This window comes from Mixophyes fleayi, chromosome 1, assembly GCF_038048845.1.
Source record: "Mixophyes fleayi isolate aMixFle1 chromosome 1, aMixFle1.hap1, whole genome shotgun sequence".
Lineage (NCBI taxonomy): Eukaryota > Metazoa > Chordata > Amphibia > Anura > Limnodynastidae > Mixophyes > Mixophyes fleayi.
Genome location: NC_134402.1, coordinates 279,473,158 through 279,488,076, shown reverse-complemented (window position 1 = coordinate 279,488,076; position 14,919 = coordinate 279,473,158). Strand labels below are relative to the sequence as shown.

At 39.1% G+C, this 14,919-nt stretch overlaps 1 protein-coding gene and 1 pseudogene across 2 annotated transcripts; one reads left to right on the top strand and one right to left on the bottom strand.

Annotated features, from left to right (window-relative positions):
* The first annotated feature begins 3,847 nt into the window (after positions 1–3,847).
* On the top strand, positions 3,848–14,118 carry TRMO (tRNA methyltransferase O). 2 transcript variants are annotated; one of them, XM_075210927.1, is made up of 5 exons: positions 3,848–4,104; positions 5,610–5,784; positions 6,395–6,552; positions 7,510–8,091; positions 13,280–14,118. In XM_075210927.1, exons 1-5 carry the CDS (start codon positions 4,035–4,037, stop codon positions 13,501–13,503), a joined length of 1,209 nt encoding a protein of 402 aa, XP_075067028.1. In that variant the 5' UTR covers positions 3,848–4,034; the 3' UTR covers positions 13,504–14,118. The 2 variants fall into 2 exon arrangements, with proteins under 2 accessions (XP_075067028.1, XP_075067029.1); XM_075210928.1 differs by lacking the exon at positions 3,848–4,104 and adding an exon at positions 4,154–4,217.
* LOC142154232 (protein maelstrom homolog pseudogene) lies at positions 10,067–11,481 on the bottom strand (annotated as a pseudogene).
* Positions 14,119–14,919: the final 801 nt, after the last annotated feature.

Sequence of the window (14,919 nt, the reverse complement as noted above, 5' to 3'; positions counted from 1 at the left end):
ATCCCAACAGCTACAGGCCAAAGGGCAAAATGGGAGGCGTACTTGGGAGAAGTGGGGTGGGAAACCAAGTCAGACTACATTTCATCCTGGTGTTTAATGTGTGGGTGTGTGTGCTCTAATTATAGCATGCTGTATTTATATTCCAGATAATTCACAAAAATTGTTTAGTCATGCCATAAAATAAGATGAGGAGTTACATCAAAGTGATTCTTGGGAGCAGATTCAATTGGCCGTGATGTTCCTCAGAACATCGCAGCCACACATGTTGGATGCACCTCTATGGCGTTATTTCTGTGAAAAGAAATCTGCGCAACGTGTCTTGCGCCCATTTCGGAGATGCCTTGCGCTGATTTTTTTTACAACTGAATTCCACCCTTGGTGTTTGAATGGTTGTATGCATTAGGAACAAAATATTTTATGTTTTCCTTATTTTTTGTTTGCTTTCTTATACTTGTTTATTCACTTATTGCCTTTCTTAAATGTATTGCATATACAAAACCTTGACAGAAGATACTCCTCCTCTTAAATTAGTTCAGCAGGAGCAGGAGACGGTCCCACCTTATAACATTATGAAAAGAAACTGAAAATCATGTAAATCGACTGAGTATAGAAAAAACCCAAAAACAATATATATATATATATATATATATATATATATATATATATATATATATGTATCCAGGATTGCAAAAGATGAAAGAGCTTTAAAAAATGTTCAGCTCAATCTCCTCCTCGGTTTAGAGAACACAATCAGCCTGCATCTCAAAGTGGCCTAAGGATGTTTGGCTAGAAGGGAAATGTCATACCACAGGTTTGTCACTGCAGCCTGTATTTAAAGTGATGGTTGAAGTGGAAATTTAGAAGTGCTGGGATGGAAATTTCACTTTGAAATGAATGGCCAGGGGCCGCCTATGTACCCCGAAGGTTCAGGAATTTTAATAGAGTGAAATTAATTTTAGATGCATTTTAACACTATATATACACAAGTATAATATAATTCATATTAAATAATGCAAGGCTATTTGCCCTGTGTCCCCCACCCCTCCTATATCAAATTACCTTTCCTCTGTGTCCCTCCACCTCTCCCTTCTGTCTCCTTTGTGTACTTACATTTCCCCTATTTCCACATTATAATAAAACTATCCAAAATATCTCCCTTACATCTTCCGTTACTCTTTATCTTTCCTTTATCTGTTTCCTCTCTCTTTTCCTATGCACTCCTATCTTCATTGCAGTGTCACAGAGGTGACTTTAGTACCTGCAAGTATTGGCTCAGCTATGCCAGGAGGCGCGGAGTCTAACACGCCGCCGGTATTCACCAGGGACCCCCGCAAGGGAGTTTGGACTTCGCGGCGAACGACGTGCAGGTCGCGGCCCTCCCAGGTAGCTACTTGCGAGGTAAGGGCAAATCTGTGGAGGTACAGTCCGAGTCAGAACCAAGCGGACAGGTAAGGTACAAAATCAGGAAGCAGAGGATAGTCAGCAGGCCGAGGTCAGAACCAAAGTATAAATGCAGGACACAGGGAGGATCCAAAGGCAAAGTCAGGAAGCCGGGTCAACAGGAATCAATGGAGGAATACACAAAGGATGGCTGAAACGCTGGAGGCTAGGAAACTAGTTGCTCTGGTGACATCCTAGTGATGTCAGAGCAGGATATAAATAGCAAGAGCTAAACCCTCATTGGTGGGCAGTGATTCGGCGGCCAGCTGTCTGGCCGCAACAGGAAATCATAGCAGCGCGTCCCGTTGTCATGGAGACGGGCGCGCATGCGCACACCGCCGCCGGAAGGTGCGTCTCCGTTGCCTAGCAACGGGACGCTGAAGGGGAGTCAGACGTCCGTCCCTGCTTAGCATGGAGGCGTCTGACATGCAGGTATCCCCCTATCTCCCGCCCTGCTCTCCCTGTGACTCATATCCTGCTTGTCTCGCTTCTACTTTACTCCTTGATCCTATCTATCCGTGTTCCTGCTCCTATTATTCCCTTTCACTAGTAAATTAACACTTTTGCCTCACCATCATCACACTGTAGCCACCTTCATCACACTGCACCCTCCTCCATCACACTGTGCCCAATCCTTCATCGCAATGTGCCCCCTCTTTCATATTGTGCCCTCATTCATCACACTGTCCCCCTCCTTTCTATACTTACCTTTCTTTTACCTTTTTTCTTCTGTCTTCCCTTCCTCTTCTTCCTTTCTTCTGTGTTCTGGCTTCTCTCTGCTCCATTCTCGCTGACAGTGGGGCAGCAACGTCATCACGTCCCGAAAGTCAGTTAGAATGGAGCAGAGAGGACAAGTGGGTAAGGCAGGCAGGCAGAGTGGAGCACCTCTCAGGCATGGTGCTCCTCCGCCTTGCCTACCCCAGTTACCGCTGGCCCTGGCTGTAAAGAAGTGAGGCGGAGAAATGCTGGTACCTATGATTGACTATTCTGTCATGAGAGGACCTGGTTATTTTGCCAACATATGTGAGTGAACACGGAGACATCAAAAAGTTTATCACAAATTCATTAGTGCATGTCATATGATATTTAATAGGACATTTCTGGCCATTTTGTCCTACTCTGTACTAATATGTAAAATATCAATTCCTCCAGTTAACAGTAATTTGGCTTCTATAGAAGGGTCTGATGTTTTTATCACCCACAATATTTTCTTTTCTTGCTCACATTTTTTTCTATTATTTTTAACATTTCCCCAACATAAATCTCTGGAATAAAGGCTTTTTGCCAATAAATTAGACAATATATTTAGTTGATTTTTATATGTTAAGTTAATGAACTACAGGACTGGAGTGCCTTTTTCTTTTGTAGTTCCAACTCTGGTCTATTAGGTAAAATAATTGAATTATTAGAAACATACTAAACTGTCACAAAGACTAAGGAGGGCAACTCCAGGAAAAGGGCACTGACTGAAATATTGGTAGCATAATGATTACTACTATTCATTTTTGCTGATTGTAACCATTTCTGAACAAATTGTTGCTCTTTAAACAACATCTGTTGATGGTAACCAATTCTGCACAAACTGTAGGTCATTAGGTAAAATATGTAATACTTATAATGATTATCACTATCCTTGTTGCTGATCCATACTGTTTTTGCACTTACTGTTTGCCCATTAGTACACTTCAACCACCATTATTACATTGTAGTTAACTACACAAGTACATTCCATTACAAACTCACTATCCCGCCACCAACACCTTCCTTCTGCGCTTTTACCTTACCTATTCTCTTTGGTATACCATACTTGGTACACCATTCTCCTAATACTTTGATTGTAAAACTCTCAGAGGAAATCCAATTAGCTGCAAGATTTTTTCAGAACTCTTCGCTGATTTTTCCTTGTGTCCGATAGTGGCGTGAGGAAAAATGAGCAGATGTTTTACCGTATTAACGGTAAAAATGCACAACCACGATGTTCCTCGGAACATCGCGGCTCTTTGAATCCTCCCCTCAGATTCCATTCACTTATATTTTTCATACCACTTCTAAATTTCCACTTGGCTCATGTTACTCTGGCATGTGGGAATGTTTGGGTAAGGGAAATTTCTAATGAGCAGTCTAGTGTTTTACAGTGATAGACAGCTGTTGTGGAATGAAATCTTGGGAGGAATGAAAATATATATATATATATATATATATATATATATATATATATATCTATATATGTATTTCAATTGTGAACAATTTTAAGCAGTATATAGAAGAAATATCAAACTGTCAGAACACACAAGTGTTTTACGTTTAACAAATCTGCAATTTAATTATTTTTCTCACAAAAACCACTACATTAAGCGCGCGCCACAGCCATATGAGTAAACGGCACAGATCACGTCGGCTCACGAGGATGATAGGGCGGGAAAGACGGCGCATGACGTCGATATGGGCGTGTGCCCATGTATGTTGTATACGTCTGTACGATACTAAGCACGCATCTGGAATTATAGACATAATCATAGGCCCGTATTGTAGTGGAAGCTCTGTAACTTCAAGTTACCTCTGTGAACTGATAACCACAGGTCAGCCACTAAAAAATGGATGTTAAAGTGTGCGAGAAAAGCGAAAAGAGGCGTACGGAAAATATGACGTGTTCTCTAGAGACAGGTAACCAATCAGAGCTTGGCCTGTGCATCTTGGGAGATGGACTGCGGTAGCCATCGTTAATGTGGGCAATTTTATATGCTGCGTGTAATGTTGCTGTCTTTTTTAAACATGCGGTATATACTGGGCTGCTGATTGTTTCGTTAATCACATGTTGAAAATGTTGCTGTTCTAACACATGCACTCGCTATATTTTACTATGAAATGATAGATTTGGAGGCACCAATCGTTGTCCCCCTCGCATCTAAGTCCAGTCTTTCGAATTTATATACTGTTTCTCTAGTCTTGTCACCTTTTGAAACTATGTTGTGGTGCCAGCTGCTGCATGTCTAATTAGTATTTTATTTGTTTGTGTGTGTATTTATATACATGTATGATTATAAATGATAATGCAAAAACGTGGCTGGAAAACCATGTTTTACTTATTTTTGATTATATTTATCAACACAAAATCATGTGCGAGATGCTGCAACCATAAAGTGGAGGTGGAAAAATAAAAGAAACAAATACCTACCTTGTATCACTCTAGTGATATTATATATATAGGGATGCATAAATCATATAAACTCTGCTCTCTAATACCCCATTCATACTGCAAGAAAAACCTGGGTTTTTGCCAGGGCAAGCCCAGATGACCCTCCTCTTGTGATGTTGCCATGGAGACCCCCGGGCAGACTCGTGTTTAGTATGAATGCGGTCTACCTGGGATTTTGACTCCGGGGAAACATCTGTTCTCCGGAAATATTTTGGGTTCATATACCCGGGATATTGCCTGGGCGGCAGTATGAAAGCGGTATAACTAGGACATCAGAGTGGCGCACATGTCATTTTATACATGATATGTTCAGGGACTTGGTTACAATCTAGTAAGATCTATCTATCCAATCTTTATATAACTTTGTACTTGGCATTTATGATACATTAGACTAGCCTGAGATACCCAGCCATCCTTCTCTTATTATTATGGTTTTTGTATTGTCGATCCTACGACAGTATCTGGAAGATCCACCCATTTTTTTTGAGACATTAAATACGCCATATAATACTGAATCTACTAAATTTCTCTTAAAACAGACAGAATAAAACATACACTTAGAATTGTCGTCACTATTATAAAAAATGACAATTCAATATAATTTAACTTTATCAAATTCAATATAAATAAATTGATGTACTTATTAGAAATAATGCGAAATTTTAAATGTGTTTTTTTTTTAAACCTGATACACCTCTATTTTCTGCATGTTCTCACAGATCTGATTCTCCTAATTTCTACTCTTGTAGTCCTCACCAACCATTCATATATCTGTACGTCTTGAAGATTTATATTCTAATCACTAGGAATGAGGGCCCAAGATGGTAAATTACTCTTGGTTAGCAAAGTGGTAGATTAACTGTATGTAGCCAAGCGCTTTTCTAAAATCAGGAGGCCATGTTAAAAAGGTATCCTCTACTAAAGAAACGTTAGAATTTTTCTATTTATTATATTATGTGTTTATCTTGAATAGGTCGTGTGCTAACCCAACCAATTGGATACATTGAATCCTGTTTCACAGCAAAAAATGGTACACCCAGACAACCTTCTGTTTGCAGTTTGTCTCGTGGCTGCTTGAGAATAAGTAAAAGTGTTTTCAATAATCCTGAGCATTCAATAATGGGTCTGCAACAATTCTCCCATGTATGGTGAGTTATGACAACTGTAATCTTTGCTCAGCATAGAAAGTCCTATAAGTTTTTGAACAGTATGTAAATGTTATTTTCAGCTTTAAAAAGCCTAATTGCATCAACTTCTTGCCTAACTCCCAAATGGCAGAGCGAAAGCCTCTTTATTATGCCTGCTCTTTTAAGGCAAAATGGTCTCTTCTGAAGTTTTTGACACCGGTAGATTTTTTCGGTGGTAGTCGTTTTATTGGCACTTATAAACTCAACACGCTACACACTGGCGAAAAATATCACAATCACTACAACAGCGATAATGGAAAAATAGCGACTTACAATCTAAAAGACAAGTAGTATTTCCGGCACCTTAAATTCCTTGCAAATGTAAAAAACCACTTTCCAAAACATGTAGGCTAACAAATCACATCACTTCTAATGGTCATAGTGAAAACTGCGGTTTTAAAACGACAATGGGTGGACCCACCACTTGGATTACATTATAATGCTTGTTTTGTAAAGTGGAATTCAAATATATCCTATAAGTATATTTATGTATTTTTTCTGAAAATGTAATTGTATTTTAAATTTTACATTAATTCTGTTTTAACACTACAACATGCTTACTTTTTCATAGGATTTTGTTCATTTTTCATAAAAATGGTCATTTAAGTTGCAAGGCAAAAGTCCAACCGCCAAGACTGAATGGGGCAAAAACTGGTGTGTTTTCTACAAGAAGTCCTCATCGTCCTAATGCAATTGGACTAACTCTGGCTAAACTGGAGAGAGTAGAAGGTAATGTTAAATTGATGTGCAAACTTTTGGTTCTCTTGCAGCATGGACATAGAGGGCCTGATTCATTTTCAGATGCAACCTCCGTTTAAAAAATGAGCACAGAACATGACCGTGGCTCTGACCGTATTCAAATACAAGTGGATCTCAATATACGTTTCCATTTGAATCTGGATATAAGTACGCTCTGGCTAATTGTTACTTGTGATATGAAGACAGACATAAATAAGGATGTTCTTAATGCGTACTGTACATAAAATGCATTTTTATTGTTTATATTCCTTGCATACACATGTTCTGTGCTACTTAGTGGTTTGCTTACCTGTAGTTTTTAAACTTTAAGACTATGCAATGTCAGTCATCACAACTGATATAGCTAAAAGACATGTACTTAAAATAAACCCAGGACTTCAATCATTTGTATCTGTGTTGGCATGCCCATAGTGCACATTGCCGACATTCATTCACCTCTTCCCTCCCACATTCCGCCCTTTAATATGTAGGCAGTCATAAGCGTCATTTGCTTTCATGCATGAATTGCATGCAAATGCGTTTATTGGTATAAGGTCCATTTCTGAGCATGCATAGAGCTATTTAATGCAAGATGCTGCACTTAAATATACTTGCGTCCAAAGATGAATTGGGCCCACGTTGTCTTCATTGCCACTTAAGAGATCTTACAAATCGCTGCCTGTCTGACTGGAAATTAGATGTAGTCATCTAATTTCCAGTCTGCTTCACAGACTTAAAATGTCTTAATGTTTTACAATGTGATTGAAGGTGATCTTATAAAGCATGTGGAGCTCTCCTCTTGAGAGGCCTGACCTAAAATCCTATGCTAAGTCTTACGAGGCATTTGATGTATATTACGGTTTGTCAAACATTGAGTAACCATATACTAACATATTTTTGGAAGATAGATAAAGCTGTTAATTAGTAAATATACATTATATTTTACAGATGGCACTCTCTATTTGTCTGGTATTGATATTATACACGGAACTCCAGTTATTGATATAAAACCTTATATCGCTGAGTATGATTCACCACTTCCTCCACTTTCCTTTGGGGAAGAGCTGCAAGAAAGGGAGAGGCAGTATCAAGAAAGTGAAGGTGCTGTCTTTGCTACATCAGCGACAGATATGTCTGAACAGCACCAAGAATTGTTTCCCCAGCATCACATTAAGAAGTTAGCTAGCACAGAAGACAAATCTGCAAATAAAAGTGAGATGTCTGGCATTCAACGGGAAATACTAGGTGGCAAAAAACAGAATGTGGCTTTGAAGACTGCTGATGAATTGTCTGTTCTTGTTAAAGATCTATGCTCTTCCAGGTTGGCTAGAGAGGATTTAAACACACTGACACAGAAGTCGGAATTCATCTGTCAAGATGTGACCAGCTTAAATGATAACAAAGACCCACTCGGCCCGCAGAGTTGTGTTCCAAGCTGGGTGAAAGACTCGCCTGTGCCCAGTTTAAAAGTTAGATTTACTCCTCACTCTGAAATGGAGTTGAGACAATTTAAATCTCCGAACGACTCAGGTAAGATGTATGAGTTAATGCATTCCAGGGGGTAAATTTATCAAGCTGCGGGTTTGAAAAGTGGGGAGATGTTGTCTGTCGCAAGCAATCAGAGTCTAACATTTTGTAGAATGTACTAAATGATAACTAGAATCTGGTTGCTATAGACAACATCTCCACTTTTCGAACCATTCAGAAACTCGTAGCTTAATACATTTACCCCCAGAGCAGACTTGTTTAATTACTATTTGTCTGTTTACAAATTTGGGCACTCCAATGATGAAGCAGGTATCAATAGTGCTATGTAGGAAAGTGATTTATAGACAACTCGAATACTATTGTAGCAAATGCAGTGTATCTCCAAGTTATCTATCCCTGAGAATTTGCCTGTTTATGGGAATATGCTTGTCTTCCTAATATCAGAATGACAGTTACCTATTTCGTTCCGCTATTTTTTTGGTTACCTGGCAGGGAGGCACCTAAAAATCATATGCAGAAAAGCAGATCTTCAAAAAACGGAGTGTGCCAAATATGTCTAAGTATCTTGAGATATTTGTGCTATATGAATTGTTCACCTAGTGTTGAGACCAATGGTGTCTTCTGGCTGATCAGGCTGTCTTTGTTATTTCACTGTCCTACTTTGGTCTGTAAACTCCAATGTAGAAGATGCTGAAATGAAGGAATTTTATGTAATGTATTACTAAATCTAATTACTTTATATTGTTAAAAAGTGAGCATTAGTCAAAGCACTCTGAACATGTATTAAGGGAGAGGAGTACTAATTGCTGTGGCACTTAAATATTCCTGAAGAAGGGAAGGAGACTCCAGTACACATTGCTATGTTTTAGCAATACATTTATTACAAATAACTGTTTAGAGACCAGAGGGGCATGATGATACCCCCTAAAGCTTGATCAGCTGACAGTTGTGCCATTAGACACAATTGACAACATTTCCAAATGAGCATTTTAGATTACGTGAAAATCCTTTTGCACAATTTCACACCTTTTTTGCTTATATTTTTGTATGTTTTGCATATGTGTATTCACAAGTAATGTTCTCAAAATAGTAAAAAAAAAATGCACCTTTAACTCTTACATTACATTCATTTGGGCAGCACGGTGGCTTAATGGTTAGCGCTTCTGCCTCACAGCAATGGGGTCATGAGTTTGATTTCCGGCCATGGCCTTATCTGTGTGGAGTCTGTATGTTCTCCCTGTGTTTGCGTTGCTTTCCTCCAGGCGCTCCGGTTTTTGTAAATTCTTTTTTATTGTACAAAGAAATAAGCATGTTTACAGCATGTCAAATAATTGCAACATATTTTCTCAATGTACAAATCACCTTTTTCCTTTTTCTATCATACATGTAACATAAATGAGAAGAAAAGGAAAAAAAGAGGAAAAGAGATAGAATGGAAAGGAGACAGGGGTGGGGGAGAAAGGGAGACTGAGACTGACCAAGCCACTGAATAATGTGGTCACCTGGTGTTTCTCATGATACATTCTACAACTTCCCATTAATACCAGTTAACTGGCTATTTGCCAATCATTCTTATTCTGGATAAATCTTATCCAACCCAACTTCCATCCACCATCCTCATAGATTCCTCAATAAAGACCACCTAGTATCCTCAAAAAGCTGCATGATATGGAGCTGAGTTGATTCTTCCAAAGTGTCTATATATGCACCCCATTTAGCATGGAAGCGCTCCACTCCTTTTTATAAATCATGGAAGGTGGCTCGTCTATCGAAATATAATGTTTCCATCAACTCCGATGTAACCTCCAATATCGATGGAGTCTTTTTGGATGTCCAATTGCCTAGAATGGCTTTCTTTGCTAAAGTGACCACGATTGTGAGTAGCGGTATAACCCACAAACCTTCTATCTGATCTTTCCAAGAATCAAAGACTGCGAACAGTAGCACCTCATAATGAGCAGATACTTGTACCTTAAAGGTAAAATTTATATATGTTACCAGTTTATTCCAAAACTTGGCAATCTTTGGACATGACCACATGTTGTGTATCAAAGAGGCCTGAGCTTTCTGACACTTCGGGCATATACCTGATGTTACCATAAATCGCCTCTGCAATTGTGATATATATGCCCTATTAATTGTTTTGATATGGACTTCCTGGAGTCTGGCAGAACATAGAGCTTTCATTGTATGCTTCATATAACATAACATCTCTCCTGGAGGTCGTAGATTCAGGGTATTCCTCTTCCACGGTCCTTGGCGGGAGGATTTGGAGTCAGTCCGCCCATCCTTGAAGTACTGCTCTCATGTTCTGAACCTGCAGAAGTGAAACGGTCACTCAGACGTTGATGATCCATATTTTTCTGATATCTTTTGGCATCAAGGACGTTGGTGGACATCTGGTTGCCTTCGGGCTGGCGGTTGGGTAAGTGAGCTGCCGTAAGGTCTATGTCATAAACAGAAGCCAGAGCTTTGCTGATACAGTAAGTTATATTCCTGCAGCTGGCATGCGCACAGCACCACATGTCGTTGTCCTCGTGCCACTTGCACCTGGTGTTGTTGGCATAATCCCAGCGAACGAGATCGAGGAGGCGATGGACGCTGGATATGGAAGGCTCCTCCTCCAGTTTGTTTTTGTAGAATGCGATGATTAAACTCTCTATATCCAGCAACTGAAAATCATTTTCAATTCCAGCTTTGTCCGCCAGCCACTGGAGACACCATTTTACTCTGTATATATCATTTGGCTTGCAATACACTGATGTCCACAAAGCAGGAGTGGGACAGACAAATTCGCAGGGGGAACGGAACAGGTTGTGATAATCCTTGTTCACCAGCTCAAATCCAGACACCGGGATCTGGTGTGTGGCGGCACTATCTGCCTGGCAGTGATAGCGGCAGCCGAACGACAGCTCTCCAGGATCGATGAAGTTGTGGAAGTCGTCCATGATGCCGCTTTGCAGAGAGTAGTGCACGCAGCCAACCTCACAGGGAACGAACCGCTGGTCGCACAAACTTGGCATCTCCCCGTGGCTGAACACGTCGATGATGTAAATGACATTTCTCTTCCATGCCTTCAATCCTCTTATGTGCCTGTTCTGGACGTCTCACCACGTCTCTGGACTACTCTTTCTGCTGCTCCAATATTTCAGAGACTCGTTGTGGCATTTTCTTTCCATGCCCAAAATGTCCAAGATCAGCTTTGGGACTTGGCGGATCCGGCTTGCGGCTCCTCCATGCTTTAGCTTTTTAAGCATATAACTCCCTCTCATGAGCCGCCAACAACGCCCAGTCCGCGGAGCACAGCGGGATGGCCTCTTTCACCCAGGATACTTGGTGCCCACGCTGCCGCAGCACTGGAATCATGTCCAGCACGAAGAAGAAATAGGTGTTGCGGGAGCCCTTCTTGTTCGGCATGTTGCCCTCTTGGGCTATTTTTAATTATACTTAACCACATGTGTTCTCCCTGCTTGGGAATGTCTTGTCTGATAAGGTAATGTTCCAGATCATGAGGCTTATTTTGCCCTGTGGGTATTGTACAATATATAGAGCCAGTGCATTCTTTTCATGGTTGAATATGGGCAGTACGGTTGTGGCCTCATTACTCACAGACTTTGTAATAAGTTCTTTTTCGTGCTGAGTTGCAGAATAGAATGAAATGTGGGTGTATGTTATGCTTTGTGAAGTGAGACATCTTATCTAAGTTAATCAAATCTAAAATGTATAGCTTATTTACATTATTATTGTCCATATTCCCTCTACATGTAGGGTCTGCCAAAAATAATAAAATCTATCTGGGAAATTCTACAGCAGTGGCACATACTTTTAGTACAGGATCCTTAAAATTGACCTTTGATTTCAGGAAGTACCTATAACAACTACTTTAGAGCTCCCAAATTCTTTACATGAAGTTAGAGAGGCATCATAGTGTGTTAACAAATCTCAAAAAGCAGGATAACCTTTGGTTGATGAGTTGAGATGTAAAAAAAAAAAAGGCCTCTCCATCCAAACCTGCTACATAATGACTAAACTGTGCCCATTGTGACACTAGTTACTAGGAAGAGGGTATATTTTCAGGTCTGGGAGGCCGCATTTCACGTTGTCAGTTTTCTATTATTGCTGCAGGACATCCCAGCTACATGAATGAAAGAATCCAGTAAGAATTTTGGTCCACCTTGATAAGTATATAGAGTAGCATACAGATTTAATATATGTAAACGAAAGGATACATTTTTTTTGATATATGATTTTGTGAATAACTTGGAGTAAATACAAATTTACAATTCTTCAACTTTGGGCGGGGCAGTGATCTGGAGTTAGCTTGTATTCTCTCATCTATGCCGTTCAGACAATTCGTAAGCGACTGTTTTGAGAGATGTATGCAACTGCTAGAGTGGCGGAACGGGTGGGCAGGGGTAGGCAAGCATACACCGAGTACAACAAGAGTTTGTTTATGTCGTTGCAATATAATTGGACGTGGAGACATTTGTAGGTATGTCTTTTAGGAGGCGCATCTCTTGTAGGTACTGGAGGGCAAATGCAATGGTACATAATAATGATGATAACAATCCAGTTGCTTATGATTGGCTGATTGCATATTAAACCCTCCAGCTGATAGTACTTACATTATTAGCATACATTTTGTTCATGGCCGTCTATTCACATTACTTAATTAACATAAACATTGCAAGAAAAAAAGATTACCATTGGATTTTTAAACATGTCTATAATGGATGTGCTTGTATTACATTTTATATGTAAAATATGATTTTTGTATTTACTAATACCTGTTGAGAAAATATTTCCCCTTGTGTATATGACATTTTATCTACATTATATTGTGTACAAATAGGGTAATGCGACTAGCATTTACCACGGTCACTGTCAAGATCTGCTATTATGTGATGTGGTGTAAGTATACACACTTTTTAAGCCTGATGTATTTTTGCCACAACTTCTACAGTTTTTGATCTGGATGCGATGAGTCCAATTCAGTATTTACACGTATGTGTTTTCTTGCGTGCTTCTTCTGCCACCCTAAACGAGGTCCATACATGGATTTTAACGTGGTTTGTAATCAAATGTTTTGATGCAAATATAAAGCCAGTGGGTAACCAGCCTAAGGGTATAGTATATGCATACACACAATGTAATATATGTACCATATTTGAAAAATAGTGAAATACTTGAAGCTCAAACTATTACTTCAGTTATTACTTTGTTTCCTCAGGAGGACCATCATTCTGCTACTTCCAGTCTTTTGAAGAAGCAAAATGTGCAATAACTAATGTTCTGTCTGCTGACCCTCGATCAGTTTACAGAAGAAACCGCTGTCTGGATCGTCTTTTTTATTTTAGCCTGGACACTATTCACATCACTTGCTGGTTTGGTGATGGATTTGCAGAAGTACTTAGAATACAACCTGTTGCAGGGCAGTCTGAGGCTAGGAACTGAGGTCCACTGTGTTTTATTTATGTAAACAGCCATCAGTTTTGATATAAAATTCATCTTAATCATCATCTTAATCATTAGTCAAAGTACGGCCTTGATTTTGCTATAAATATATTCTCCCTTTTCTTTCAAGTAGTACAGGATAGGGAGGCTAATGCCTGAAAACCTGAATTTTTCTCAGACCCAGCACCTGAATTCTACAGACTAGCGGGTAAATGTATCAAGCTGAGAGTTTTCCGGCAGTTTGAAAAGTGGAGATGTTGCCTATAGCAACCAATCAGATTCTAGCTATCATTTTGTAGAATGTACTAAATAAATGATAGCTAGAATCTGATTGGTTTTTCAAACCCGCCAGAAAACTCAGCTTGATACATTCACCCCTAGATGGCTTTACTCTGTTGAAGGTGTGAGACAAGTTATGGTTTTTGGTTAACCTGCTGCTAGATTTATTCTTATCATAATACTGCTGTGAATTGTATCAGAAATTTAATGACATACAGATTTTAAGGCATGTACAATCGCTGTTTCAAACAGTATTTTACATAGAGAAAATTAAGTATTTGTTTGATTTTCTTGGCAAAATGTTATGTTTTTAAATAATAAAATATTTCATATTGTTTATAGGATTTTGTACAAATTCCAGGTCTATAGCCTACTCCTGTTTTTCAAATAAAAAAAGCTACTCCTACAGCTACTACTGTAAATACAATTCTGGAAAATTAGATAGCATATATACTTAAAGAGAAAATGATCACCTTTAGTCAACATAATAACTTGCTGCCACTAACTTCACTCAATTTCCACATTCACAGCTACGCACAAGACAAGAAAAGAGGAGGAGTCTTGCATCTGGGGGTTGGTTAGGGGTGGTGTAACCAGCTTTTGCTGGTCCTGATAACTTGATACTTTTTTTTTCCTCTGATGTTTAATTGGAAAGCGTACCTTTTTTTTTTTTTTTTTTAATGTACATATGATATGTATATATTTTTTTTTTTTTGTATGAAACTGGTCAATTATGTGGATGTATTTATTTTTGAATCTATCAAAGCTTTTCTTGAAAAAACATTATAGTACTCCAAATTGCATTATTACATCTGGGACTAATGATGTTACTGTTTACTAACTAATATGTTTTGATGTTGTAATCACTTAATTACAAGTTTAAATTAATATCAATAATATTTCACCTAATGTTTGTAATGCAACAGTCGAGGTAGAGGTGGAAGATTATTGGACATTCACTTATTGCACTCCGGTGTGTTTCTTACCATTACCCTCCTGTGCTCATGTTGGTGTACAGTAGTTGTGCCAGTAACCCCAGCCCGAGAAGAAATGTGCATTATAAGACCTGCAAATTTTGGGATGCACACACAGCTTTTCCTACATGCACTGTATTACTATAGTATTATTTGCTATATT